The sequence below is a fragment of the Lepus europaeus genome, chromosome 8 (assembly GCF_033115175.1).
Source record: "Lepus europaeus isolate LE1 chromosome 8, mLepTim1.pri, whole genome shotgun sequence".
NCBI classification, from domain to species: domain Eukaryota; kingdom Metazoa; phylum Chordata; class Mammalia; order Lagomorpha; family Leporidae; genus Lepus; species Lepus europaeus.
In genome coordinates, this window is record NC_084834.1 from 27,604,403 (window position 1) to 27,630,279 (window position 25,877).

The following is a 25,877-nucleotide window of genomic DNA, read 5'->3' on the forward strand; positions in this document are numbered from 1 at the left end:
CAAATATCAAGCAAATATTGCAGCAACACTGTCTTCACCACTATGTACTATCTCAGCCACCTGTCTTCTACTTGAAAGTGGTTAGCCCAGGAACCTCCAAGACAGAGATGATGTTTTTGTTGGGATGTGGGAGCTCTCTTTGTTTCCCAGCCTCTTTCTATCCCTGTGAAATTGTCTATGAAGGAACAATTCTCTTTTTAAACTAACGTCACCAAGAGCATAACCAAAGTACTGCCTAAAAACCTTTAAGTGGTATATTTCTATTTCTTATGAAATCCATATGTAGTCTTTCCTTCTAATCAGCAAAAACATTCTCCAGATTTTCCAGAATATTTCTAAAGGTAATATGAATATCTCGAGCGATTCTGAACTTAGAGTATTCAATCACCTACCATTATTTATGTTAAGTGATTCACAAATTCTAACTCCAAACAATTTACATATGAATCAATCCTTGGCAGTGTTCCATGGATCTGTGTAAGGGTAAATGACAAAGAGAGCTGCTAACTCCTATCCCTGGCCATGGTGAGTTTTAACGTACAAAGAGAAAGAGAGTGAGCAGAGCAACAGATTCAGGGGTCCCCTCTCTCCCAAACTGAACCGATCACCCGGTCTCCACTTCTCCCAGCCACACCATCCTTACTTTCTCACTGAACAAACCTGGGTGCCCAAAGCAGACATGGGAATTCCACTGGGATTCCTCCTTACTTCATCGTCCAATTCCCCTAATCAATCACTGTCCCTGGCCCCTCAAGCTTCTCAGTAGCCTCTAAGTCTATGCATTTACTGTTCTCTGTCCTTGCCAGTTTCTCCCTGAGATTTCTGGGCATTTGCACAGGTCATTTTCCCCACCTGGGACATTCTTTACCACTTCTCGGTAAAGTCTCACTCATTCCTCAGGACCAGCATGTATTTCACCTCCTCTCAGTAGTCTTCCTGCCACCCAAGGCTGGGTTAGGTGTCCCTCTTGTGTGCTCACACCGCCCCCGTGCTTACGATGATCACAGCTCTGGCCCTGCTCTCTTAAGAATTTTGTGCTGGTCCATTCATTGCCCTCTGGAACTGAGAACTTGTGGAGGGCTTTGTTTACTGTACTTCTACCCAAGAGCATAGTTAGTAACACATAGTAGGTACTCAAGTGTCCCTGTGAATGAAAACACACATCATGTATTGCTCTTCCCCAAGAGTAATCTCCAGTTGGCTTCTAGGCTTCTTTGTCAATACTGCTGAGGACAAAGCAGGCATTTAGCCTAGTGGTTAAAGACACTGCAACCCTCTCAGAGTACCTGGGTTCCATGCTCAGTTCCGACCTCACACCAGCTTCCTGCTAACCCTAACCTTTCGAGACAGCAGGTGTGGCTCAAGTAGTTGTGTTCCTGCCACTCACAAAGAAGACCTAGTTGGAGTTCCCAGTTCCTGGCTTCAGCCTGGCCCAGCTCTGGCTGTTGCAGGCATTTAGGGGACTGAACTAGCAGATGGGAATTCCCTGAGCACCTGTTTGGTTTGCTTCCCCTCCTCCTCCCAACCTCTCAAATAAATTAAGAAAATAATGCAGAGGACAATACAGTAAGAGATAAAGTTGTTCCAATCACTGTAAATGACTAGTGTGCTACATGAATGTAGTAGTCTGACTGGCCAGCCAAAGATACCAAGTTCTAATCCAGGGAGCTTGTAAATACTACCTTATCCGGAAAAAGGGTTTTGCAGACAGGACTAAGGATCTTGCAATGTAGAAATAACCCTGCATTGTCTGCCATCACAAGTGTTTTTATAAGAAAAAGATAGAGGGAGACTTGGCACAGAGGTGAGAGAAGAACACACAGAAGAGAAAGCAATATGAAGATGGAGACAGAGGCTGCCGTGACATGTCCCCAAGCCCAAGAAGACAGCCAGTCACGGAGGCTGTTCAGAGACCACGAACTCTCCCTGTAGTCCCAGAGGGAGCAAGATTTATGACTCCAGGCCTCTAGAACTGTGACAGAATTAAGCCACCAGGTTTGTGGATATACATTCCAACAGCCTCAGCAAACCAGTACCTCACACTTTGGATTTATGTCCTGCCTGGACCTATAACAAGTTGATGATGAATGCTAAAGTGTGGAGGCAGGAAGAAAAAGAAGGACCACTTCCAAACACCTAACAGCCCAGGGCTTTGTACAGAAGAATGAAATAAATATTTATTTAGAATGAAAGTAAATGCCAGAACTGGAAGAATTTTTAAATCTATAAACACCACAGTCTTGTCAACAGGTTGCATCAATCTGGCCCCACAGCAGATCTTGCATTCTCCCCGACTTAGAAGAAGCCAGTGTGCTCTCTGTCTTCTGGGCCATGTGTCAGGCTGTTCTACAATCTGCCCATGGGCTCTGGGTCCCACGCCAGCACTTCCTGCTCTGTGGCAGGTTCACTGGTCCTCCACATCTCCCCCAAAAGTTTCCCCTGAACTCCATAACAGCCTTCACTGATATTAATTTACATATGAGGGCATTTCAAGAAGATAATGGAAAAATACAATGAAAGGGTAGGTTATTTTGGTGCAAAAAATCACTGAAAGCCTTGCATTCAAGAGGTCCCTAAAAGTTCATGAAAAATGCATATTAGGGATGAACTAAGCATGAATTTCAACTTTTTTTTTAACCAAAACACTTACACGCTAATTCCATCTTTCTACAAATGTTTTGAAACACAGTCATATTAAATTATCCAATTCCCAGAACAGTGTTTTGCATACAGAATATACTTGGCAAATATTAGGTAAATGAATAAATTGATCCAATAACGCTCATATATATTACAGAAGAACAAAGAGAAGACAAAACAGAAAAACAACTCTCCCCAGGTTCTTACGACAAGAAGAAATGAATAAACTGAACAGGGGAGGAAGCGTGCTGGATTGGCCTATGCAGAGTCCATGGCCCCCAATCCCAACCACTGCTGTGCCTCTGTGTGACTCGGGGAAGTTATTTAATCGCAGTCTATGTTTCCTTATCTGCAAAATGCTTAAATCTGGTTTGCAAGCCATTAAAGAGAACCTACTTGTAACATAAACTTCCTACAGCTCCAAGCCTGGAGGGCCACTATTCCGTAACAAATGGGAGCTACGTGACCCACAATGCAGAGGCGACTGACAACATCCTAGCATCGTGACTGAATACACTCCTAAACTTTAAAAACAAAACAAATTCTCTATACCTTTTTTTCCTAAAACTAAAATTCAGTGCAAAATAATCAACTAATTTCTAATAAACTGAGTTTTGAAATTGCAATGTTATGTAGTTTTACTGTGGAAAAAGTTGCTCAAATAAGCAAAATGTAAGGATGGATATAAATATATGATCATTATTTATAAAAATAGAATGACCCTCTAAAACAAGGAAAAACCAGATCCAAATATTATAAATGGTATATCCACTTTGCCTCAGCACTGAGTGTACCAAATTGTTTTTGCATACAAAGCTACCTAAATTTTAAGCAAATAAACAATATTCTTACTGTAGCAATTTTTACTTTTTTTGGAAATAAGTTTTAATATAGTCATATAGAACTTGGCTCCCCAAATCAGAACACTTTCTGCTTAAAACATACTACATCAGACAGAAAGACCAACACTTACTTACATATGGGGAAAAGGCAATTAGAGTCAGAAAAAACCAAGTAATACTGTTAGAAAAATAAATAAAAGCACACAGAATTAAAGAAAATTCAATATAAATTCCATAAATATATACAATTTTATATATCAACTAATAAAAAGTAAATATAAAGAAAAGAAAACCGTATTCAAAGAAAAGGGAGCATATTGCATAGCCTCTGCTTCTTTAATAATCAGAATATACAAAAAAAAGTAACGATTTTTTTCTTTGCTCTTGGACTAAGACTTGTAAAGCTTCACCAGAATACTTTGTTTCCTGCTAAAAAAAACCCAAAAAACAAAAAAAAAAAAACAAAAAAAATCCCAAAAAACAAAAAACACAATGCTATAGCTGTCCCATGAAGACTAGCTCTGAAGCTCCATAAAGTTAAAAATTACTATCATAGCAAAGCCAGCTAATTCCAAATTCTAGACTCCTCTGACAAATCAACAATGATAGTAGCTAACGTGCGCTGAAGTCTTGTTATATATTGGCCCATTTCTTCACAGTGTCTATGCCTTAATTCAATCAATCTTCACAACAACCTGTGACATCATTTGGTCTGGTCCTGACAAGGCAACCACAGGTGGGACTCAAGATTCAGTGAATGCATAGCAGGCTAATCTTTAAGTTGATCATTTTGTAAGGCCTTTGAATGCTGTTATAAATATCTAAGTAGCCCTTGGGCAGAAAAAAGTTTCTCCACCTGTGCTTTAGAGGAAGAAACAGAAACACAGAGGGGTTAAATAATCTTTCCAAGGTCACACAGCAAAAAGAGGCCCAGCCAGGACTAAACTTTATATAACTTCCTCCTAGAGTGGCACTGTCCAACACAAATACAATTCTCAATCTCCTGACAGCCACATTAAAAATGTAAAAAGCAGATAAAATTAACTTTAAAGATACTTAACCCAATATATCCAAAATATCATCATTTCATCAGCAATCAAATATAACAATATTAACGAGACTTTTTTTTTTTAAGTATTGTCTTCAAAGCCTGGTGTGTATCTTACTCTTAGAGCATATTTCACTCCAGTTTAATCTCATGTGAGGTGCTCAGCTGCAGCACGTGGCCAGCAGCTCCAGTGTCAAATGGGGCAGCCCCAGGGCTGCTCTCTTAACTGATGTACTATCACTCAGGGCTCTGCAAAGGTATTTGTTGTTACTGGTAGACACTTTTTTTCAAGCGTAAAGCACCAAAACTCCAGCAGCATTTCATCAGCTGGTCTTCTCCCAGCCCCAGTCTCAGAATGGAAAAGAAGAAAACAGTTTGGGGCCAGCGCTGTGACATAGCAGGTAAAGTCACAGCCTGCAGTGCTGGCATCCCATATGGGCGCCGGTTTGATTCCCAGCTGCTCCACTTCTGATCCAGCTCTCAGCTATGGCCTGGGAAAGCAGTGGAAGATGGCCCAAGTGCTTGGGCCTCTGCACCCTCATGAGAGACATGGAAGAAGCTTCTGGCTCCTGGTTTCAGATTGGCACAGCTCTGGCCTTTGCAGCCAACTGGGGAGTGAATCAACGGATAGAAGACCTTTCTCTCTCTCTGCCTCTCCTTCTTTCTCTGTGTAACTCTTTCAAATAAATAAATTTTTTTAAAGAAAAAGAAAACAGTTCATGCTGCTGAGGAGGCAATTTGTCACAATGTGGCTGCATGCTGTGCCTCAACTGTGCTCTCAAGCCCTTTCCAAGGAGGTCTGTATGGAAAACACCCCTGCATCACAGAGAGAGGGTCGCCCCTCAGCAGAGCAAAGGGCAAATTTGCTTCCTGGTCTGGATAATCAAAATATTCCCTGATGCAAAGGTAGGCAGGTTTGTCGCAGTGCCCTAGGGACTAAGGGTTCCCTAAGCATGGGTTCCTCAGCTGTGACACAATCCTACTGTGTGCACAGCAGCCAGCAGGCCCCCTGCATCACCGCCACAGGACTCGGGGGCCAGACGGACCAGTGCACACAGTAGGTCCATGATGCCTGCTAAGTCTTTTGTCTCTGACCCACGAATCCCGAGTCATCTACCAGCCTCCATGAAGCCAGGAGACTGGAGAGTGGGGTCAAGCCTCAGAGCCACGCATGCCCACAGTACCCTTGGAATGCGCCTGTGCCTTGCTATAAGCATCTCTCTCTCTCTCTCTCTCTCTTTTTTTTTTTTTTTTTTTTTTGACAGGGAGAGTGGACAGCAAGAGACAGATAGAGAGAAAGGTCTTCCTTTTGCCGTGGGTTCACCCTCCAATGGCCACCGCATCGCGCTGATTCGAAGCCAGGAGCCAGGTGCTTCTCCTGGTCTCCCATGGGGTGCTGGGCCCAAGCACTTGGGTCATCCTCCATTGCACTTCCAGGCCACAGCAGAGAGCTGGACTGGAAGAGGGGCAACTGGGACAGAATCCGGCGCCCCGACTGGGACTAGAACCTGGTGTGCCAGCACTGCTAGGCAGAGGATTAGCCTATTGAGCCACAGCACCGGCCCTATAAGCATCTCTTGAGAAGAGAATACACGGCTGGTGCTGCAGCTCACTAGGCTAATCCTCCACCTGTGGCGCCGGCACACCAGATTCTAGTCCTGGTTGGGGTGCCTGTTCTGTCCCAGTTGTTCCTCTTCCAGGTGCTTGGGCCCTGCACCAGCATGGGAGACCAGGAGGAGGCACCTGGCTCCTGCCTTCGGATTGGCATAGCGTGCTGGCAGTAGCAGCCATTTGGGGAGTGAACCAACGGAAGGAAGACCTTTCTCTCTGTTTCTCTCTCACTGTCTAACTCTGCCTGTCCAAAAAAAAAAAAAAAAAAAAAAAAAAAACAAAAAAACAATATGCAAAATTCTTTAAAAAAAAAATAGAGAGAAGGGAACACACGCTTTGGGTAGCTGGAACCAAGACCAAATCGCTTGTAGGTTTTAGGATTTTACAGTTTCTGAAAATTAGCAAGGAAGAGGAAGCCTGGCTGTTTTCCCCGCTATCACTGGTGGCCCGGGCAAGCTGCGGTCTCTGCGCTCCTTCCTCTCAGGAACCCTCCCACCACCTCATGTCAGCTTCACCTACAAAGCGGTTAAGGGCACCGTACCTTTCCGCAGCACTTGGCTTTGTCTATAATCTTGAGGGCAAACTCCTTTCCAGTGGACCTAGGGAATAATGAGAGTAGACCAGTTACAGACGCAAACCACCCTGGATTTCCCCCACAGCACAGGCTGCGGGGAGAAAGCCCTGGTGCCTCACTGTGCACCAAAGGCAGAGTTGAGAGGACTCAGGGGAGATAGGTAACCAAAACGGAACAAATCAAAACGCCAAAGCCACCCTGTATATTAATCTCTTTTTACAAATAATATTATATTACTAAGTAACTCGCATTTAAAATTTCTCAGAAATACCCTTTCCATACTTAAATGTCTTAGTTCTCCTGAGTTCTGTTAAGACTCAAAATTGGGAAAAATGGATCAAATTAAAAAATTTTTGATAAATGTATTTTTATAGCAACATAACATCAACACGAGCCCACAATTGAAAACCGAGAGGCCCACAGGCTGTCATTATCTCTCAGCCCAAACCAGCGAGGACCTGGTGCCATGTTATTTATACCTTTAAATGCTCATATTGGGCACTGCAGAGATCATTTACTTGGATACAAGAATCTTGAAATTATTTTTACCACTTTAAGTTATTTTTGGTATGTTCAGATGAAATTATCTTTTACTACAGGAAAGCAGTTTGGTAAAGAACCCTGGAGGGGCGGGCATGTGACACAGAGGTTAAGTCACTGCTTGGGATGCCCACAAGCCATCCTGGAGGGCCTGGTTCAGCGCCAGCTACTCTGCTTCTCATCTAGCTTCCTGTTGCTGCGAACTCTGGGCAGCAACAGGTGAGGACTAAAGTCCCTTGATTCCCTGCCACTCATGTGGGAGACCGGATGGAGTTCCAATTTCCTGGCTTAAGCCTGGCCCAGCCCTTTCTGTTGTGGACATTTGGAGAGTGAGCCAGTGGATGGAAGATCTCTCTCCATCTGCCTTTCAAATGCAATGAAAATAAATCTAAAAAATAGAAAAAAGACCATCACAGTATCCTTAGAAGCCATTCGGTCTCCCAAGCGCATATGGCTGCAAAAGTCAGACAGTCCTGGTACACACTGATGAGGCCTCTCTTGGAAGAACGACTTCAGATTCTGCCTGAGGTTTCTAATGATTTCTTAGAAATCATACTTCAGATGCCTAATTTGTTACTTGGGTGGCAAGCTCTGTCCCAGAGCTAATTAAAAAAGGCGCAGAGAACTGGGCATTACCCTGTGTATCAGTATAAGGAGCATTAAAGCTTTAGTGGGGATGTGAACAAAATAGAAACACTGCAATTTGCAGAACTTTTTGGAAAATTCTCCACAACAGTAGATGTTACCACTTAGAACAGGAAAGAGAGTGGCCTATAAACATGAAGATTCTATCCTGAGTCATTTCTGATCTTCATACTGCTTACAAAGGGACCAGAATAGGCAAACATGGGCTGATTGGGAGCGCATGTCCTTCCTCCAGACTACTGGTATACTCAAGTATTAACTCAGGGCTGGCACTGTGGCATGGTGAGTTAAGCAGCTGGCTTCAGTGCCTACATCCGACATGGATGCTGGTTTGAATCCTGGCTGCTTCATGTCCCACCCAGCTCCCTGCTAATGCTCATGGGAAAATTTAAAACACAAGTTACAGACTGGGAACAGGGCCTGGAACAGGTCACTATCATCAGAGTTTTCTTTAAATCAATCTTATTCTTCCCACTTCTTCCATGGTTCATGGACAGGTCCTGGCTATCTCTCAGCCTAAATGCATACAAACCAGCTTTATACTCTATGTGCATGAATACGCTTTTCTCCACCAAATTGCTTGTGGGCTGGCAAAACAGCTGGCCCCAGTGTAGACCCTATCAGAAAGGAGGAAAAAGACTTCCAAGAAGGGCCATTTGCTCCTTAAGAATAAACTCCAAGGAGAAATGTACGTCTAGGTGAGGAGAGAGTGACCTCACCATCTACTCACCTGTCCATACACTCTTTGACTACGGCAAAATTGCCATCACCAATGACTTTCCCAATTTTGTATTTCTCAAGAAGAGTCGACGTTTCAGAGCACCTGTTTCCATTCACACCTTCAAAGAGGATAAATGCAGAGTCTAAAGAAAGCATTTGTATTGATTTCTACATATTTATAAAATAATAACTTGCAGTGCATTCATTTCTAAATCTATATTAAACCTAAAGAAAAGCTCTCAGCATATTTCCTGAATAGAACATCTGAATCACCAATTTCCTTTTGCCCTTGTTGACTGGAATCAGAAACCAACATAATCAACGAATTTAACAATCCCTGAAACATCAACTGAAGTACACTTGGGTTAAAAGAACTCCAATTAAAACTCTTCTAGATTTTTTTTTTGCCAATGCTCAGGAAAGGGAGAGGGGTCGGTAGTGAGGATTTAATCTTAGAGATGTTCCCAATGTTTCTCCCTAAGATTTTTTGCTAAGAAATTCTTCCCAAACAGGATACCTCATTAAAGTTAATCCCGGCTCAAAGCTCACTCAACAAGATGTATGTTGGGGGTCGGGGAAACCATTAAGATGAAGCCACTTTTCACAATGTGTCCCAGTGCCCAGAACACAGCAGACAGCAAATAAACAGACATGTTTTTGTTATGTGAGAGAGAGAGGGAGCAGACATTTGTCAGAATGGTTAAGATGCTGCTTGGGATCCCTGACATCCCATTTAGGAGTGCCTGGGTTTGAGTCCACTCTCAATGCTAGCTTCCTGCTAATGCAATACCCTGGGAGGCAGCAGGTGATGGTTAAAGTACTTGTGTCATTGTCACCATGTTGGAGATCTGGATTAAGTTACCAGATCCTGGTTGCAGCCTGGCTCAGTCCTGGGTATTGCAGGCATTTGGGGAGTGAACCAGTGGACAGAAGACAACTGTCTCCGTCTCTGTCTCTCTACTTTTCAAATAAAGAAAAGGAAAATAAAGTTTAAAAGTGAAAACAGCAAAAGAAGTTGAGATAAAGCAAATACATTTAGAAGTTGTGAGATCTCCAAGGGAAAATAAAGGAAGCCTGGGTTTAAGATATGAAACCGTGACAGCCTAAATAACAACCACAAGCTTTTATTCATCCTGAAGTCTCTTCCACCACCATCCAGTAGGGCTGACTGGGCTAAGAGGTGATATGACTACATCCCTGGCTAGGAAGATCATCATTTAGCACCAGCGGGTTTTGAGTAGAAGCCAAGTTCACAAGAACAATTTCCATTATGAGAGAAATGGAATACCTTCAGGACTCACGCAACGAGCAAGTTCAGGTCCACCATTGACATTGGAAGAAGATCTGCCATGAGCAGAAATCTGCCAAGAGAGGACAGCAATCACTATTCATCAGGATACGTTTGCAAATCTCATCCAGAAAATGCTCACAGAATATAAAAACATAATGACACAGAGATAGAGGACACATCCCCGTCTCACACCTCTTCCCTAAATTCATCATATTCACCCTTAGGTACAAAACTTTCAACTTAGATAGCAGAAAAACTGAAATTGTGTTACTTTTTTTTTTCAAAATTGTGTTACTCTTGGCTTCAGTGAAATCAAGGAGACTTGCTGGTTTCATAGCCTGAACTTGGTACTTAGGAGTGGTAAAATGAGGCTTAGAACTATAGATACCTCACAGGTGCAAGCTAAACACCTGGCTCCTAGGAGCTCAATCATTTTTACTTCCTCACCACAAAAGATAACTAGTGGGTAATCAAAATTTTTTAAAATTTAACTTTTTGTTTTTCTCCTATTTTACTTATGTATTTATTTGCCACTGAAGTTGAAGATAATTGCAGAATCAGTAGCGCTCTCTGCTAGAAAATTTAAAACCAAGCCCCAGAGATGGGACTTCGAGGAAAGCCTGGAAGAAAATCTCAAGTTTCTCTGTACCCTTTCATACTCGCAGCCACCTGGTTCAGGTCCTCCTTCAGCTTGCTGCAGCCTTGTCAGCAGCCTCCTGGTCACTTGCAGTCTCTCCCATGCCGTACATTTTTGCCGGCACAGTTAGGACATCACCCCTGGTATCCAAAAACCCAGTGTCTCATCACACCAAAATCTTCAGCATGCCTTTCAGGATATGGTCCGGGCCCCTACTGACCCTTCTGTTGTGTCTCCTATAGCTTTTTCTCATGCGTTTCACATTATATCAACTCTAATAATTTCCCCCACTTTTGTTCCTAAAAAAAGTTACTTAAACTTTCCAAGTCTTAATTTTCTACTCTAAAAGTGGAGATAGCACTACTGCCCAGTTAGAGATGTGCTAGAGAATAAAAATGAATTCATACCTGTAGAATCACCTGGCACTGGCTGACACATAGCCAAACTCAGTTTTAGTTATTGGTACTTCCCCATAAAACAGTTAGCACCTTGAAATGAATGAATTCTGATTCATTCATTCATTTTTTACTCATTCATGTTTTTGAATTGTTGAATGTAAAGAGTTATAAGATTTTTGGCTAAATAATTCCAAGACTGCTCCTCCTCTAATTCTAGAATGAAGATTTTCAGTCAAGAAAATAAGAGTCGATGTTACACACAGTGGGTTAAACCATCCCTTCTGACACTAGCATCCCATATCAGAGTGCCAGTTCAAGTCCCAGCTACTTCACTTCTGATTCAGTTTCCTGCTAATGCACCTGAGAAATTAGGTACAAGTCCTTGGGCCCATGCTGCCTACTTAGGAGACCCAAATGGAGTTCCCAGCTCCTGGCTTCAACCTGGCCAGAACCTGGCTGTTGCAGCCATTTGTAAAGTGAACCAGCAGATGAAAGATCTCTTTTTCACACACACACTCTGTCATTCTGCCTTTCTAACACATAAATAAATCTTTTCAAAAATCTAAATGAGAGAAAATAATATCAAAATCAGTTAATATCTTCCCAACTCATATTGGAATAAAGAAGAATGTAGTTTTTCTGGAAAGTTCTATCTTAGAAAATTAACAGAAAGGTCCCGATCACTGCTTGCCCCCAGAACAAAGGGACGGGCAAGGTGGCCTGTGACCATCTGACCTGCATGTTTAAGTCCCACATCCCAGAACAAGGCAGTGCCACAACCTCAGGCCACAGCTGGCTGGGTTGTGCACAGGGCAGGAACTATGTCCTCTCACTGCACAGAGCCTCGGGACTGCAAGCTGTGCAGGTCCCAGCCCTGCCTGGGGCGCCCCCCTTCCTGAGGTCTGCTCTCTCACAGTCTCAGGAGCAGGTGACATTCTTCCAACAAGGCCTTTTACGGAGCTAATTTGAATCTAAGGCCTGGTTTACTGTAAGCTGATGTGTCCTGTGTAACTCAAGGACTCCAAGCGGGAACTCTGAGGAGGGGCTGAAGTGCAGGCACTCTCACTGCCTACATTTTCTGGGTGGGTCCCTCTGCTCACTGAGTCCCACAAAGCAGTGTGTCTTTCCCAACGTTTATTTCTATTAACCCCCAACCCTGCCCTGGAGATCCCAGTGATCACAGCTCTGGCTTGTGGTGGGATTCAAGGGTGACAAGGAGCAGGGAAAGACCAGGAATAGGACAGGTTCTGGAATTGTGCTGGAAGCCGATTCTCACAGGGCTGCTGGGGCTGCAGCAGGAAGGGTCTGGGGGGAGCAGGTGAGGGCAGGGGTCCCGGGGAAGGCCACTTCCACACAGGCCTGACAAAGGTCACCCAATCACCATGAAATACAGCTTCCTTAGCAAATAATGGTGGTGAAAACATCTTTCAAGACTCCCAAATCAGGGATTTTTCTAAAGTGTTAAACTTCAAGCAGGAAGAAAAAAATAAACCTATGTAGACTCAACAGGAGTGACTTATCCAATTACTCATGCAAACATGTTAGAAATAAACCTTTCACAAAGAAAACAAACAAAAAACCCCATAAAAACAAGAAGCGAGTGGTTTTATTGCAGCCCAGCTGAACAGAGCAGAGGCGTCAGGCAGAGACAATTTGCCTCCCTCCCTGCACTGTAGCAACACCTACAGCAACATCCTGCCCTGGCTTTTCAAGGACACGACGCTGAAGAGACAGTCATTACTGCCCAAAGTTCAGAGTCTTGGGAGAATGGGTCTGTGCACACTTCATGGAAACCCTCTATAGTCTGGGATGATACTGGCAGTTACAGCCTGAGAGGAGCCATTTTGCCAAGGCACAAATCTGCGTCACTGGGCAAGGGATCAAGTCCATTTGGCTCCTGAGAGGTACAAGCTAAGCTGGGTGTTCACCAGTATCTCAGGACAGACTGCTGGCAACTGTGAAGTACTTATCATTAAATATAAGGCACTGCCCTGAGAGACGTGCAAAGAGCAATGAAAATGCAGGGGATGAAGCTATGACTTGACAAAATTCTCACCATTTCTGTTGGAAAACTTTATCTTTCCCCATAAGAGAAATTGCAGTCTTACTGAAACAAGGATCAAATTAGCACCAGGATGATCAAATATGGCGTTGGTGATTCAACCTGTCTCATCTCTATTGCTAAAGTAACAAGTTGTATTAAAACCTCTTAATATGCTAATGAGGATTCAGGCATCCATCAGCAGCTATGATGCTGAGACAGCACAAAGCAGAGTGCCTTGGGGCTGATGCTGTGGCGTATGGGGTAAAGGTGCCGCCTGCAGTGCTAGCATCCCACATGGGCTCCAGTTCGAGTCCTGGCTGCTCCACTTCCAATCCAGCTCTCTGCTGTGGTCTAGGAGTGCAACAGAGGAAGGCCCAAGTCCTTGGGTCCCTGCACCCATGTGGGAGACCCCGTAGAAGCTCCTAACTCCTGGCTTTGGATTGGCCCAGCTCGGGTAGCTGTGGCCATTTGGGGAGTGAACCTGCAGACAGAGGATCTCTCTCTCTCTCTCTGCCTCTCCGTAGCTCTTTCAAATAAATAAATAAATCTTTAAAAATAAAAATAAAAAGCTGCCCCACACAGAGTGCTGGCGAGGTCCTCAGTAAGGCATGACAGAGGGCAGCATCTAGGCTCTTTGAAGACATCGTCCATATCCACTACCAGGTTCAGAATGATGGGATTACATCCAGGATGGAAGAACAGGGGATGTATTTCCTGATGCGGTCCTGATTTGTTAGCAAAGACCTTGATGGTAATGCTGAGCATGTCCTCCGTGACCTGGTATTGCCACGTCACCACTGACTTCTCTGACAGCAACAGCACCCTTTTCATGAGTAAGCAGGGAAGGTAGACAAGAATCCACTTCTGCTGAGAACTTCTTCAAAAAAGACTTGAAAACACAGCAGAAGCAGCCATCCAGTGCTCTCAACTGCTTGCAGCATTTTACAAAGCCTTTCATGGCTGACTATATATGACGATGACCACTTGATATAGGCCAGAGTGAGTTGGGCAAAGAGGAGGAGCTGAGATCACCAGCCCTTCCCTACAAACCCACCTACTCTACCCCAAACCCTTCACCCCTTTATGTACTGTGTAAAACCATTTCTGCCTAGAACTGGCACCAACATGGCAGCTGACAGCACCCCTGCAATGATCTATAGCCTATTATAATATCACCATAATAAATGTACCATAGGTAACACTTCTACTCCATTCATGCACCTGATGCCAAGACACTTCTGAGACTTCCAAACAAGGCGAGAAAAATGGACAGTGTTCAAACTTTGTCCCAAACCCCACCCACTACACTGCCCCTACACTTCCAGATCTCATAAAGGGATGACCCCAACCCCTGTGGAACACAGCTCACTCTCAAGCATAACCACACTCCCCCTGGAGTGTGTACTTCCACTCTGCAAGTAAACCTCAGTTCTTCAACGTATCTTGCTTGTGTTTTATCCTTGTATTCTTTCCTGTATCAGCGATAAGGATCTAGACCCAGTCATCCTATGATACTTGTGGTGAGCCATCCAGGACCAAAATGCCCAACCAGATTCTCCTTATTGATTATCACCTCTCTGTGCTTGAAAATCATGGCATTGTCTGGCCTTTCCTCTCTGGCAACCCACTGCAAACAACGCTTCCTAGTTCAGCCACATCTGCTCCCCACAGCGACTATTGGAGGTGTGAAGGCTGACAGCCTACATAGTACAGACTGGACACTGTTGGATCTGTCCTGAGGAAGGCTTGTGGGGCCAGGTGGAATCTGTTTCCATATGGGGCAATGACCAGAGGTCTCTTTCTTCTTAATACTATGATTACCTGGCATCTCCCACAGTCCCTATTGCTTGTACCCTCTCACACTTTGAGGGTAAGTGCTCTATGGATACTATTGCCCTTGCCAATGAGGTTTTTGGTCCTCAGACAGTAATATTCCATCTGTGAGGATTTCCATTTTTTCAAAAGAAGGGTGTTTCTCTCCTTCTTCAACTGATAGATTTTACAGTCATTTTCGTGTTTTATCGTGATAGGCTGCACCTGAAGTGCTGAGTAGGCTACCACCTGGCTAACAATGAGGCCTAAGATCTCTCATGATAAACCCCAAATACTCCTCATGGAAAGCCTCAGAGGCCGTGGTAATCTGGGAAAAATGAAGGATCCAAGGTTGCCTGGGTGCTAAGTATCATGTTTGAGCTTCTGGGAAACCAGGTCCAAATGGGTCCACAAGGGGCGCCCGGGGATGCCTAGAGCACCAAATGACACAGTAGAGATCCCAGGACACCAGATTGCAACCCGTCCACTAACAGGGCTATCACACAGCATGACCTACTCCTTTACCTGGTTGTGAAGAGGCTTTTCAATCATGGAAATTCCCCAACTACCATCAGACTCACTCCTGGGCTCCCTCTCTCAGATTGAGAAATTTTAAACTAATGTTCTAAAAGTAAAAATTTTATTTTCTTTTGCAACACTGGCCAAGAGACAACAACAAAAAGGCCAGAAATTCTTTACATCCAGGCCTCCATGGCACTGTGAAAATCCTGCTCTTATGGGAAACTATAGGCTCTGTTATGCCCAGGCCTTCCTACGAATACCAAATTTAAGAGAACAGCTAGACATGATGGATGACTCACTGAGTGGTCCTGCATACCTCACGGCTCAACCACCTCAAAGCTCAGCTCGTTCTGTTGCCCAGCCCAGCCCCAAAGGGTGATGAGTCTTCCCCTATCCCTCAAGCCCCAATTCTCTCTCACCTGCTACTAGCCCCCTGACTCCAGGCTACCACAGGATCTAGCCCCCTGTACCAGAATCACTTGTACTGGGGCCTCCTACCATCCAGGTAACAGTAAGCTTTGTCCTCTGGGAAAGGTGGCTAACAGATGCTGGGACAATTACTGAGTACTTGTTCCTTTTTCCATGACTGACTTAAATCAATGTAAACAAAATCTAGGGCTGTTTCCAGAAGACCCCACCAAAGTTACTGAGGAGTTTCAGGCCCTAATTTTGGTGCTCAGCTTGACCTCGGGTGACCTACACATTGTCCTGTCCACGTGCTGCAACCCTGAAGAAACACAGCAGATCTGAGCCTCAGCCCAGGCCCATGCTGCGTCCTTGGCAGCTCAGCAGCCTACTCAGTATGATGTGGAAGCCACAACTGTCCCACAAGTGGAACCTAACTGAAATTATCAGCAGGGCCATGAGGTTCTGAGGTGTCAAGATTACAGTGACGTGTCTAGCTGCTGGAATGAAAACACTATATTGTACAACCCGTAAATTATGACCAAATCATGTAAGCAATATAACATAAGGGACAGAACCCAGCTTATTCCAAGGACATTTGGTAAAGGCCTTCAGGAGATATTAACATAGACCAAAGCATCCCTGAAGGACAGGTCTTACCCATTTCAGCAGTTGGCTAGCCCCATTTAAAGGAAACTCCAGAAACTGGCAATAGGATTCCAAACCCCCATGCACCAGATGCTATAGTCAGCATTTGGAGTGTTTAATAATAGAGACTAAACTGAGAAGAGGGGACGTCAATGTGGGAAACAATGGCCCAGACGACAGGATCATATGACAGCAGTCATTGTAACCAGCACCCTGTGACCTTAGGGCCAACCCAGGAGGTAACCAACTATGGCTGAAAAGCCCGAGAGAATGTGTCAGTGTGGAAAGCTGGGACACTGGTGCAAGGAAGATCCCCACCTGAGAACCCTGTCCAGCCCTGCCCCCAGTGCAAACAACAGGGGCACTGCAAGTGGGATTTCCCTCAGCTCAAAGGGAGGAGTGGACTCCTGGTTATCTCAAGTCCTTTTCCAAGGACTGAAGGGGCTCAGGAATACGTATGACTACCACACTCCGAGAGCACGGGGTGGCTCGGGATTCACAGGTTATAATACCAATTTTCTCACTGATAGGGAAATACTCAGTTCTGAATTCCCACATGGGACCCCTATTCTAAGAGAGCTGTGTCATCATGAGAGTAGAAGGCAAGCTTGCTCCCGATTATTCAATTTGCCTATCAAGTGCTACTTAGCACTTCTCCTGCAATTCAATTACAAGAATTTCTAGGTGGGCGCCTGTCAAGAATTAAACCTCTACCTCTTGAATCTGCACAGGCACACCCAGAGGATAATCTGCCTAACTGGAGAGCGAATTGAGGATCGCAAATTGATTTTCAAAAGGCTAAAAGCAAAATCTTTTGCCTTTACCCTAAACTCCGAGGAGGGGGGAGGGAGGGAGGGAGGGAGGGGGAAGGAGAGGGAGAGATTAAGCTGTTGCACTTCCCAGCAGACCCGCTCTTTTTACTTCTACTGTTTTCAGACAACTGCCATTGACAGGTAAACCATAATCACCAAAGGAGAAAATCTCACTACATACTATGAAGTTGCTTTAAGAACTCTGTCTATTGCTTTGGGTAACTTATCCCAGACCACTGACTAGACCCCACAGTGACTAAAGACTCTTTAGGTTCCCTAGCTGAAGTGGTCACTGACAACTAGCTCTATATTACCTACTGGCTGAACAGAGTATGTGCAGTGATTAATAAAATCTGCTGCACTTGCATTAGTAACAGTGGGCTTATGGAAGAAGACAGCAAAAGGATTCACAATCAAGCCGAGTGGCTCTGTGATTTTGCAAGGGAAATCCCACCGCTTCTACCATCTGGGAGGCAGCAAGCTCTTTCTTTTCTGACACGGTCGTACTCTTGTTCCTTTTTGGACCATATACACTCAGCCTAATTGTCAAATTTGTCTCTCCCAACAGCTTCATGTAAAGATGATGATCATACAGGGATCCGGCCATTACCAAAGTCTTTCAACAAACCTCTCACTCCTACAATGGAACCTCCAGGTTAGCAAAGGATCTTCATTCCTTGACACAACATGAAGAAGTTATAGAAAACAAACCTTCCTCCTTTGGCCTTCTATAAAGATTAAAGGATGGAAATCTCTGAGGGAGGAGAGATGGGATAGGCAAGCAGGCAGTTAAGGCAAAGAGGAACAGATGAGGTCACCAGCACCTCTCTACTACTCTGCCTACTGCACTGCAACCTCCCCTTTATGTGCTTTGGAAAACCATGGGTGGTGCAAAACTCCTGCCCAGAAATGGTGCCCACTGGAAAAACATGGCTGCTCACTCCCTGTGATGACCTACAGCCTACTGTAATATCATTATAATGAAATTACCATGGTCCACATTCATACTCCCATCATGAACCTGATGCCATGATACTTCGAGACTTCCAAAAAGTGCAAGAAAATGGATGGTACTCAAACTTCAAACTCCAAACTCCACCCCTATAAATATTCAGTTAAAGCCTGCTGCAACTATCACCCTGTATGTCTCCAATCATACAGAGAGATGACTGTGAGACCTGTGGGGCACTCGGCATGTGGCCACCACTCCTTCCCAACTGTGCACTTTTGCTTCATAAATATTATTCCTCTGCTGTACTTTGTTGTGCCCTCTCCTTGAATTCCTTCCTGTATCAGAGACAAGAACTGAGACCAAGCCATGACAAGACAATACTTCAACTTCTACATTTTCAGCCAGGAAGTTATCACAGCATCCTATGCTAAATTTTTGATAAGCAGATTATTACAGTATCTGCAAGACAAAGTTTAAAGAGTAATTTCAAGAACTATATTAAAAATGTGGTGTTTTTAATTTTATTAGCCATCTCAAAAAAAGTATCAAGAATGGTTACTCAATGCATTAAAGCATATCACTAACCTCAAGCTAATGTTGGCCATTTCTTTTTAGAAGTAGGAAGAGTTTGCACAGAGTCTAAGAGATATTGGTGTGGTGGGTTAACTTTCTTGAATATACTTAGGAAAACAACATCCTAATTCAGATGGCATGTGGTCTACAGCAGAAGTCAGAAACACTTTCTGTGCAGGGCCAAAATGTTCAGGCTTTGTGGGACACCATGGTCTCAACCCTGCTGTTGGAGCAGGAAAGCCAACAGAGACCAACTATAAACAAATGGGCATGGCTGCGTTCCAATAAAATTTTATTTGTAAGAAGAGGCAACAGGCTGAATTTGGCCAGCAGGCAAACTCTCAGGAAAGCATTCCATACAACTTAAGTCTTGTATCGTACTGTTAAACTTGAGAGCAGAATAACCTTCAGCACACTGTCATTACTACAAAGCAGCAGTTCTCTGTCCTTGACTGCACAGAATTGTGGAGGGAATTTTGAAAAATTCTATTGTGGGCCGGCGCTGTGGCTCACTTGGTTAATCCTCTGCCTGCAGTGCCGGCATCCCATATGGGCGCTGGGTTCTAGTCCTGGTTGCTCCTCTTCCAGTCCAGTTCTCTGCTGTGGCCCGGGAGGACAGTGGAGGATGGCCCAAGCGCTTGGACTTCTGTACCCACGTGGGAGACCAGGAAGAAGCACCTGGCTCCTGGCTTCAGATCGGCAGATAGCAGCCATTTTGGGGAGTGAACCAACAGAAGGAAGACCTTTCTCTCTCTCTTACTGTCTATAACTCTACCTGTCAAATAAAATAAAAAATTCTATTGCCAGGATGCACCCCAGATTAATGGAAGGACTCCTGGGGGCAGAGCCTAGGTATCAGCATTTTTTTAAGGCTCCACAGATAATCCAAAGTGCAGCCAGTATTAACAACACCTGTGCAGGACGTTTTTGACAGCAATTGTAATTGTTCAGTTACCATAATTTAAGTTTCCTCTGTCACTCATCATTACCAGTTATCTATAGCCAAGAACTACCTTCTCTTTTTAAGAAAAGCAAAGATGACACCCACACAGCTTCCTGAATACCTACTCTGTGCCAACTCCTAATGAGTACTTTACATTGAATGTTTTCATTTTCAATGACCTGTAAAGAAACCAAAGTGTAGGAAGGTTGTATGACTTTTTCAAACACCTTTGCAAATTTAGGGGGTGGAGATCAGAATCCAAACCCAGGTGTGACTCCAGCATCCAGGAGCTTTTAGGCTATTCTCACACTGCTGTAGCCTGTAAGAGCGCAACAGAAGTCCTACAAGGTTCTTAAGGTAAGGCACGTCTGGGGCCAGTGCTGTGGCGCAGTGGGTAAAGCTGCCGCCTGCAGTGCCAGCATCCTATATGGGCACTGGTTTGAATCCTAGCTGCTCCATTTCTGATCAAGCTTTCTGCTATGAACTGGGAAAGCAGTAGAAAATGGCCCAAGTCCTTGGGCCCCTGCACCTGTGTGGGAGACCAGAAGAAGTTCCCATCTCCTGGCTTCGGATTGGTGCAGCTCTAGCCACTGCAACCAACTGGGGAGTGAAACAGCAGATGGAAGACCTCTCTCTCAGGCTTTCTCCATGCCTCTCTTTCTCTGTGTAACTCTTTCAAATAAATAAATAAATCTTAAAAAAAAAAAAGAGTAAGGCACGTCACCCAATTTCAAACTCACTCATGAAAATACACATCAAGATAGTTAGAATGTTTTCAAATTATATAAGTAACAGTAATAGCTCTATAATTTTGTCACATAACTTCATAGCTTTTTAATCCAGAGTTTAAGAAATTTTTCTTTAAAAATCTGACTTCCATTGAAACACCATATTATACACCATAAATATGTACAACTATTGCTAATCAAATTTTTTAAATGTTTGAGATGAAAATGTTAACATAACTTGATCATTACTCATTGAATACCTGTTTCAAATTACCACATGCAAACATCATACATGTGAAATTAAAATAATAAAATAATGACTTCTGAAGTGTATTTAAGATTTTTTAAAAGTCGGGGCTAGCGCTGTGGCATAGCAGGTAAGCCTGCTGCCTGTGGTACCGGCATCCCATATGGGTACTGGTTCAACTCCTGACTACTCCACTTCCTATCCATTTCTCTGCTATGAATTGGGAAAGCAGTAGAGGATGGCCCAAGTCCTTGGGCCCCTGCACCCCATGGGAGACTGGAAGGAAGCTCCTGGCTTCAGATTGGCACAGCTCTAGCCATTGTGGCCAATTGGTGAGTGAATCAGAGGATTGAAGACCTCTCTCTCTCTCTCTGCCTATCCTCTCTCTGTGTAATTCTGCCTTTCAAATAAATAAATAAATCTTAAAAAAATGGATACTCTTAAAAAAATAAAGCCCAAGTATTCTGGACAGTATTTTTGAACAGATTAGCTTCATTGTTATTTTGTGAGGTTTTAAGACTTATTTATTTGAAAACTTTTTAAGACTTATTTATTTGAAAGCTAGAGTTATAGAGAGAGAGGAAGATGGAGAAATAGAGAAAGATCTTCTATCCACTGGTTTACTCCCCAAATGGCTGTAATGGTCAGGGCTGGGCCAAGTTGAAGTCAGAAGCCAGGAGCTTCATCCAGGTCTCCTACATGGGCACAGGGGCTCAAGCACTTGGGCCATCAGCTGCTGCTTTCCCAGGGAGCAGAATCAGAAATGGAGCAGCAGTGACTCAAACCAGCACCCATATGTGTTGCCGGCATCACAGGTGGTGGCTTAATCCATTACGCCACAAGGCCAGTCCCCCAGGTTTTTGTTTGTTTGTTTGTTTGTTTAATTTTAGAAACATCAAGTCCATTAACTAGAAGGAAAGCTGTATTAATTACTGCCAATGCTGAACTAAGAACGCATTTAAGAACAGAAAGGTTTGCAACTTTTATAATAGATTTCTGATAATTTGAAGTACTCTGCAATACTTCAGAATGAAAAAAGAAATACAAAAACAGAGGTGGCACCTGGGGACTCTCGTGAATTATTTTTACGTAGTCATATCTTAAACTTGGTTTCATTTGGCAAAATGAGTGACACTTGAGATTTATGTCTGGTGAACAGAACTCACTGCCTGTATGTGAACAGAGTTCAAGACAACAACCTGCTGACCTTTGGCTTGCAATCTCAGAAGACCACGTGGCCTGTTCTGCTAACACCAACACTGACCCCTATCCCATCCCTCTGAGTGCTCCTTCAGCTAAGGATGTTGTGCAACAAATACACATTGTGACCATATCCACCTGCTAAACAAGCCCGCCTGCTTTCTCTGTGGGGTTTTACCAAGGTCCAGGGTTCTGGGATGTGCATGTGTGTGTGTTGCGGGGGGTGGGGGTGGTGGTGTCTGCCTCTTCAGTTCCAACTGCAGAGGCTGCCAGAGTCAGCCACTGCAACAACCTCCAAGACTTAATGCCATCTGATCACTTCTAATATATTATGAAGAATCTAATGACTCAAGGTGGGCATTTACTGTGAACACACATGCTCGGTATAATAAAATTAGGTCCTTGCAGTTGATTCAATGTACATGGTGATTTGCTTGGCACACCCACCCTCCACCCACACAAGGATAAGCTTTGGCCCAGATGAATCACTTATCCCCAAATGCACTGGATTCTCCGAGCAGCCTCACTGTGCAAATCACTGTCTGTGGAGTCCGAGATTTCACACACTAGGATTTATTTTGTTAGCGTTCTGAAGTCTTCAAAACCGCCTAGAGTCCTTCCTTCTGTGTGTGTTTCTGTCCAACAAAATCAATTGCATTCCAGGATGAAGTCACTGCTCGGCATTTCTGGAGTAGTGAAATGAGCATCCGAGTGGTCGGCCCCTTAGTGTTGGAGATTATTAACCAGTATTAAGAACAAAAGAAAAGACGAAGCTCCAGGGAAAAGCAGGAACGTCTAAGGTCGGCAGCTACTGTGGATCTACATTTCACAGCTTCCAAAAGAAGTTTTCAAGTTCAGAAGGTCAAAGAGTTACATTTTAGCTCTGCCAGTCAGGATGAGATACTACCCGCACTTTCATCGCACTTCACAAATCTGGGAAATCTTTCACCACCAGCAGGCCCAGGAGACGTCATCAGATAAAATATCAGCACATCGGATGGTTTATAATCTCAAGATGTCGGATAATGTTCCAAGCGTACTTTCTCCCCTTCCTTCGACCCACAAGACTGCTCACAGCAGACAACCCCCAGGCAAACGCTCCAGCATCAAAACCTGAGCCTCGTTACCCCTCGGTGTCCACAGACATGCCCGTGGCTTGGAAGCCTTAACTTGCCACTGCCTTAAAAATCTTCAGTTGTGACCTGCATGATGAATTAAAGTGCAGGGAAATGCTTTCTTCGTCCATCTGGCAGCTGATGACACATTTAGTACTCTTTACTGCCTATCTGTCCCCAAGAAAACGCTGTGATTTAAGCCCAGTTAATATCCCGGCAGGGGAAGTTACCAGCTAGATGGAAGGGACTCTGAGGAGCCAGGCCAGAGGAAGCAGACCACAGGCCGAGGTCAAGGAGGACGGGGGAATCAGCAGGCTGGGCACCAACAGAAGAAAACAGCACGGCATGGTGGCGGCGGTTGTTTGGGATTTGACAAGGAGGGCTGACTCTGGAGAACAAAGGATAGGGTGGACAACAAAGCAATAAAACTGATTGGGAGAGAGACTCCGGTGGCTCTCAAATGGAGAGGGGACGGAAGGCTTGGGAGCACAGGAAGCAAAGGCGGCATAGCCTAAGACAGAAACTTTGGGTGACTTCTCATAAACAACTAATGCAAATGGAGAAAAGACTGGTATGGGATTCAGACTCCCAGCAGTTCTCCCTCAGTTTCACCTACCACTTTTCATGCCCTCCTGCGGTCCCCTCCCATACCTAACTGGGCTGATATGTGACACCTAAGGCACTTGGGAAATGATGGAGTCCAGCGTCCAGGGCTCCATCACAAACAGGAGACGTTCTGTTCAGCCCTCTTGCTCTCACTCCCTCATCACTTGGTTCTGGGGAAAGCCAGCTGCCACGTTCTGAGGAAACTCAGGCCAGTTTACAAAGAGGTGCACATGGAGAGGAAGGAAGACAGCACCAACAGCCAGCATCAACTTGCCAGAAGGTCAAACAGTCCCCTTGGCAGTGGAGCCTCCATTCCCAGTCCAGCCTCGGGGGACTGTCGCCCTGGTCCTGCACCTTGACTGCAAACCCATGAAAGAGCTTGGGCCAGAATCACCCAGCAAAGTTGCTCCTGAACTCCTGACCTACGAGAACCAGGTAAGAAAACAGACTTTTTATTATTGCTTGAAGCTGCGGAGTTTTGGGATGACTTGTTGGGAGTACTGTCATCTATGGATTGCTTGTAGGGTTGTGATATGTGGAGAGGGCACAACAACAGACACGAAGAACAGAACTGGAAGAAAATTCAGCAATGGGAAGAAAAGTAGGGGAGGTGATGAGATCCACAGTCTTTGTTCTTCCATGCATAATATATTAATTTTTTGATAATATCTCCTTCATGTGAAAAACTGAACCTGGAAACCTCAAGGTTTACAAGTAAGAAAGAATAATTAAGCCATTCTCAGCACTTTCTCTAAACTTAATCTCCACTCAGCAGTGGACCATACTCACAGGGTGATGATGCTATGTCCAAGCCAAGGTCAAACCTAGGCACTCTGACTTCATGCCCACGCTAAGAGCCACCACCCCAGCCACATGAGGAAGCAGCAGGGAGGAAGGGAGCTCTAGGCTTTTGTTCTCCAGGCTCTCTGAGTACCTGCACACCAGGGCTGTCAGTTCTAAATTAATCTCTGGCCTCCACAGGCCAAAAGTTTTCCTCTCAGTTCCTTTACCTTTACTAGGACAGGCTGGATTGTTAAGAGAAAACCTTAATAATTAAAGGATGACAAAGAAAAACAGAGTCCCAAGGAGCCATGCACGCTTGTCCCACAGGCCTTGTACCACCTGGCTCCCCAAATGCATGACCACAGAAGGCAACCTGACACTGCCATGATGGAAGAGGCTCATGTCTGGCTTGCCAAAGGCCTCCTCTCTAGGTAAGCATCACCATGAAAGGCCCTGCCCTTCAGGACAGCCAGATCTCCTAAATGCAAACAAAAGCAGAGCCATGTTCTAATCCCATGGGAACCCATTCTGGGGTAAAGGCCCACTAAGGATTGACTTGGAGGTCCCAACCTTTAATGACTCATTTTACAAAGCTAACCGTTTTGTATCCAGTTGTCACTCAACAGACTGGCCTTGCTTTCTCACTTCCTTCAGGCTGGCAGAAGGCACATGGGCCCTGCATTCAAATCCCAGCTACTCCATTCTGCTCCTAAGGCGGCTTCCACAGGTCCAGCATATGACAATCTCTTATCTACATAACTCATGCATTTGCCAGGCCAGGACTATGCTGTTTCCAACGTATGCCTATTCTGGCCATACTCTACTGTAGGCTTCCAAAGAAAACCAATAGCTCCCGTCAACTGTGGACATTTGTCATTTCACTCACGCTTATGGATTTGGTAGAAGCACTGCACACACAGAGTATACTGTGTCACATTTCACACGTTTCTCACTAGGTTCCTACTGGCAAGCTCTTCCCCAGGTTTCTTCCCAGGAAGAGCTGCCAGCAGGCATCTATGCTTCCTTTCCACCTCCTTACATCCAGCTTCTCCCCAGTGCCAGAAATTTTCCCCCTTTTCCCAACCCTGCCCACCTTCTCCCTTGCCCAGTCTCTCAAACCTCTCTACGTACAGCACTTGTGCAAACCAAAACCCAGGAACTCAGTGGCAAACCCTGCACTTCTCCTAAAACACAAACAGCAGAGCTTTTTTGTAACAATGACACCAGCTTCCTCCTGGGATGCCAGCAGAGCAGGCTTGCCAGTGCAGGGGGGAAGGGTCAGAACCACAGAGGCTAAAGACCCTGAAATGGTAAGCAGCCCAGCCAATGGGACCCTGAGCAAGTGACCTCACAGCTCTGAACCTCAGGGTCTCCCTCTGCAACATGAACCCTAGGCTAAAAGACCCGAGATCACTTGGAGCTTCCACATCCTATGTATGGTTTGGGGTAACTACTGACAAAGACTATTCTCCAACCAAAGCTCCAGTCCAGCCCCTGATTTCTCAGCCAGGAGGCCTGATCTTGGATTTCCCTCCCTGTCC

At 44.7% G+C, this 25,877-nt stretch overlaps 1 protein-coding gene across 6 annotated transcripts in view; it reads right to left on the bottom strand.

The window, feature by feature from the left end:
• DCLK2 (doublecortin like kinase 2) overlaps positions 1–25,877 on the bottom strand; it is a 191,030-nt gene that overhangs the window by 29,456 nt on the left and 135,697 nt on the right. For all 6 annotated transcript variants that reach the window (XR_009866623.1, XM_062199512.1, XM_062199515.1 and 3 more), the window contains exons 6-8: positions 9,909–9,981; positions 8,631–8,739; positions 6,683–6,740 (exon numbers count right to left, since the gene is read on the bottom strand). Coding sequence is in view for 5 of the 6 variants with exons in the window: in XM_062199512.1 (XP_062055496.1) it covers positions 6,683–6,740; positions 8,631–8,739; positions 9,909–9,981 (240 nt within the window). In the remaining variant the exon portion in view is untranslated. The remainder of the gene's footprint in view (positions 1–6,682; positions 6,741–8,630; positions 8,740–9,908; positions 9,982–25,877) is intronic.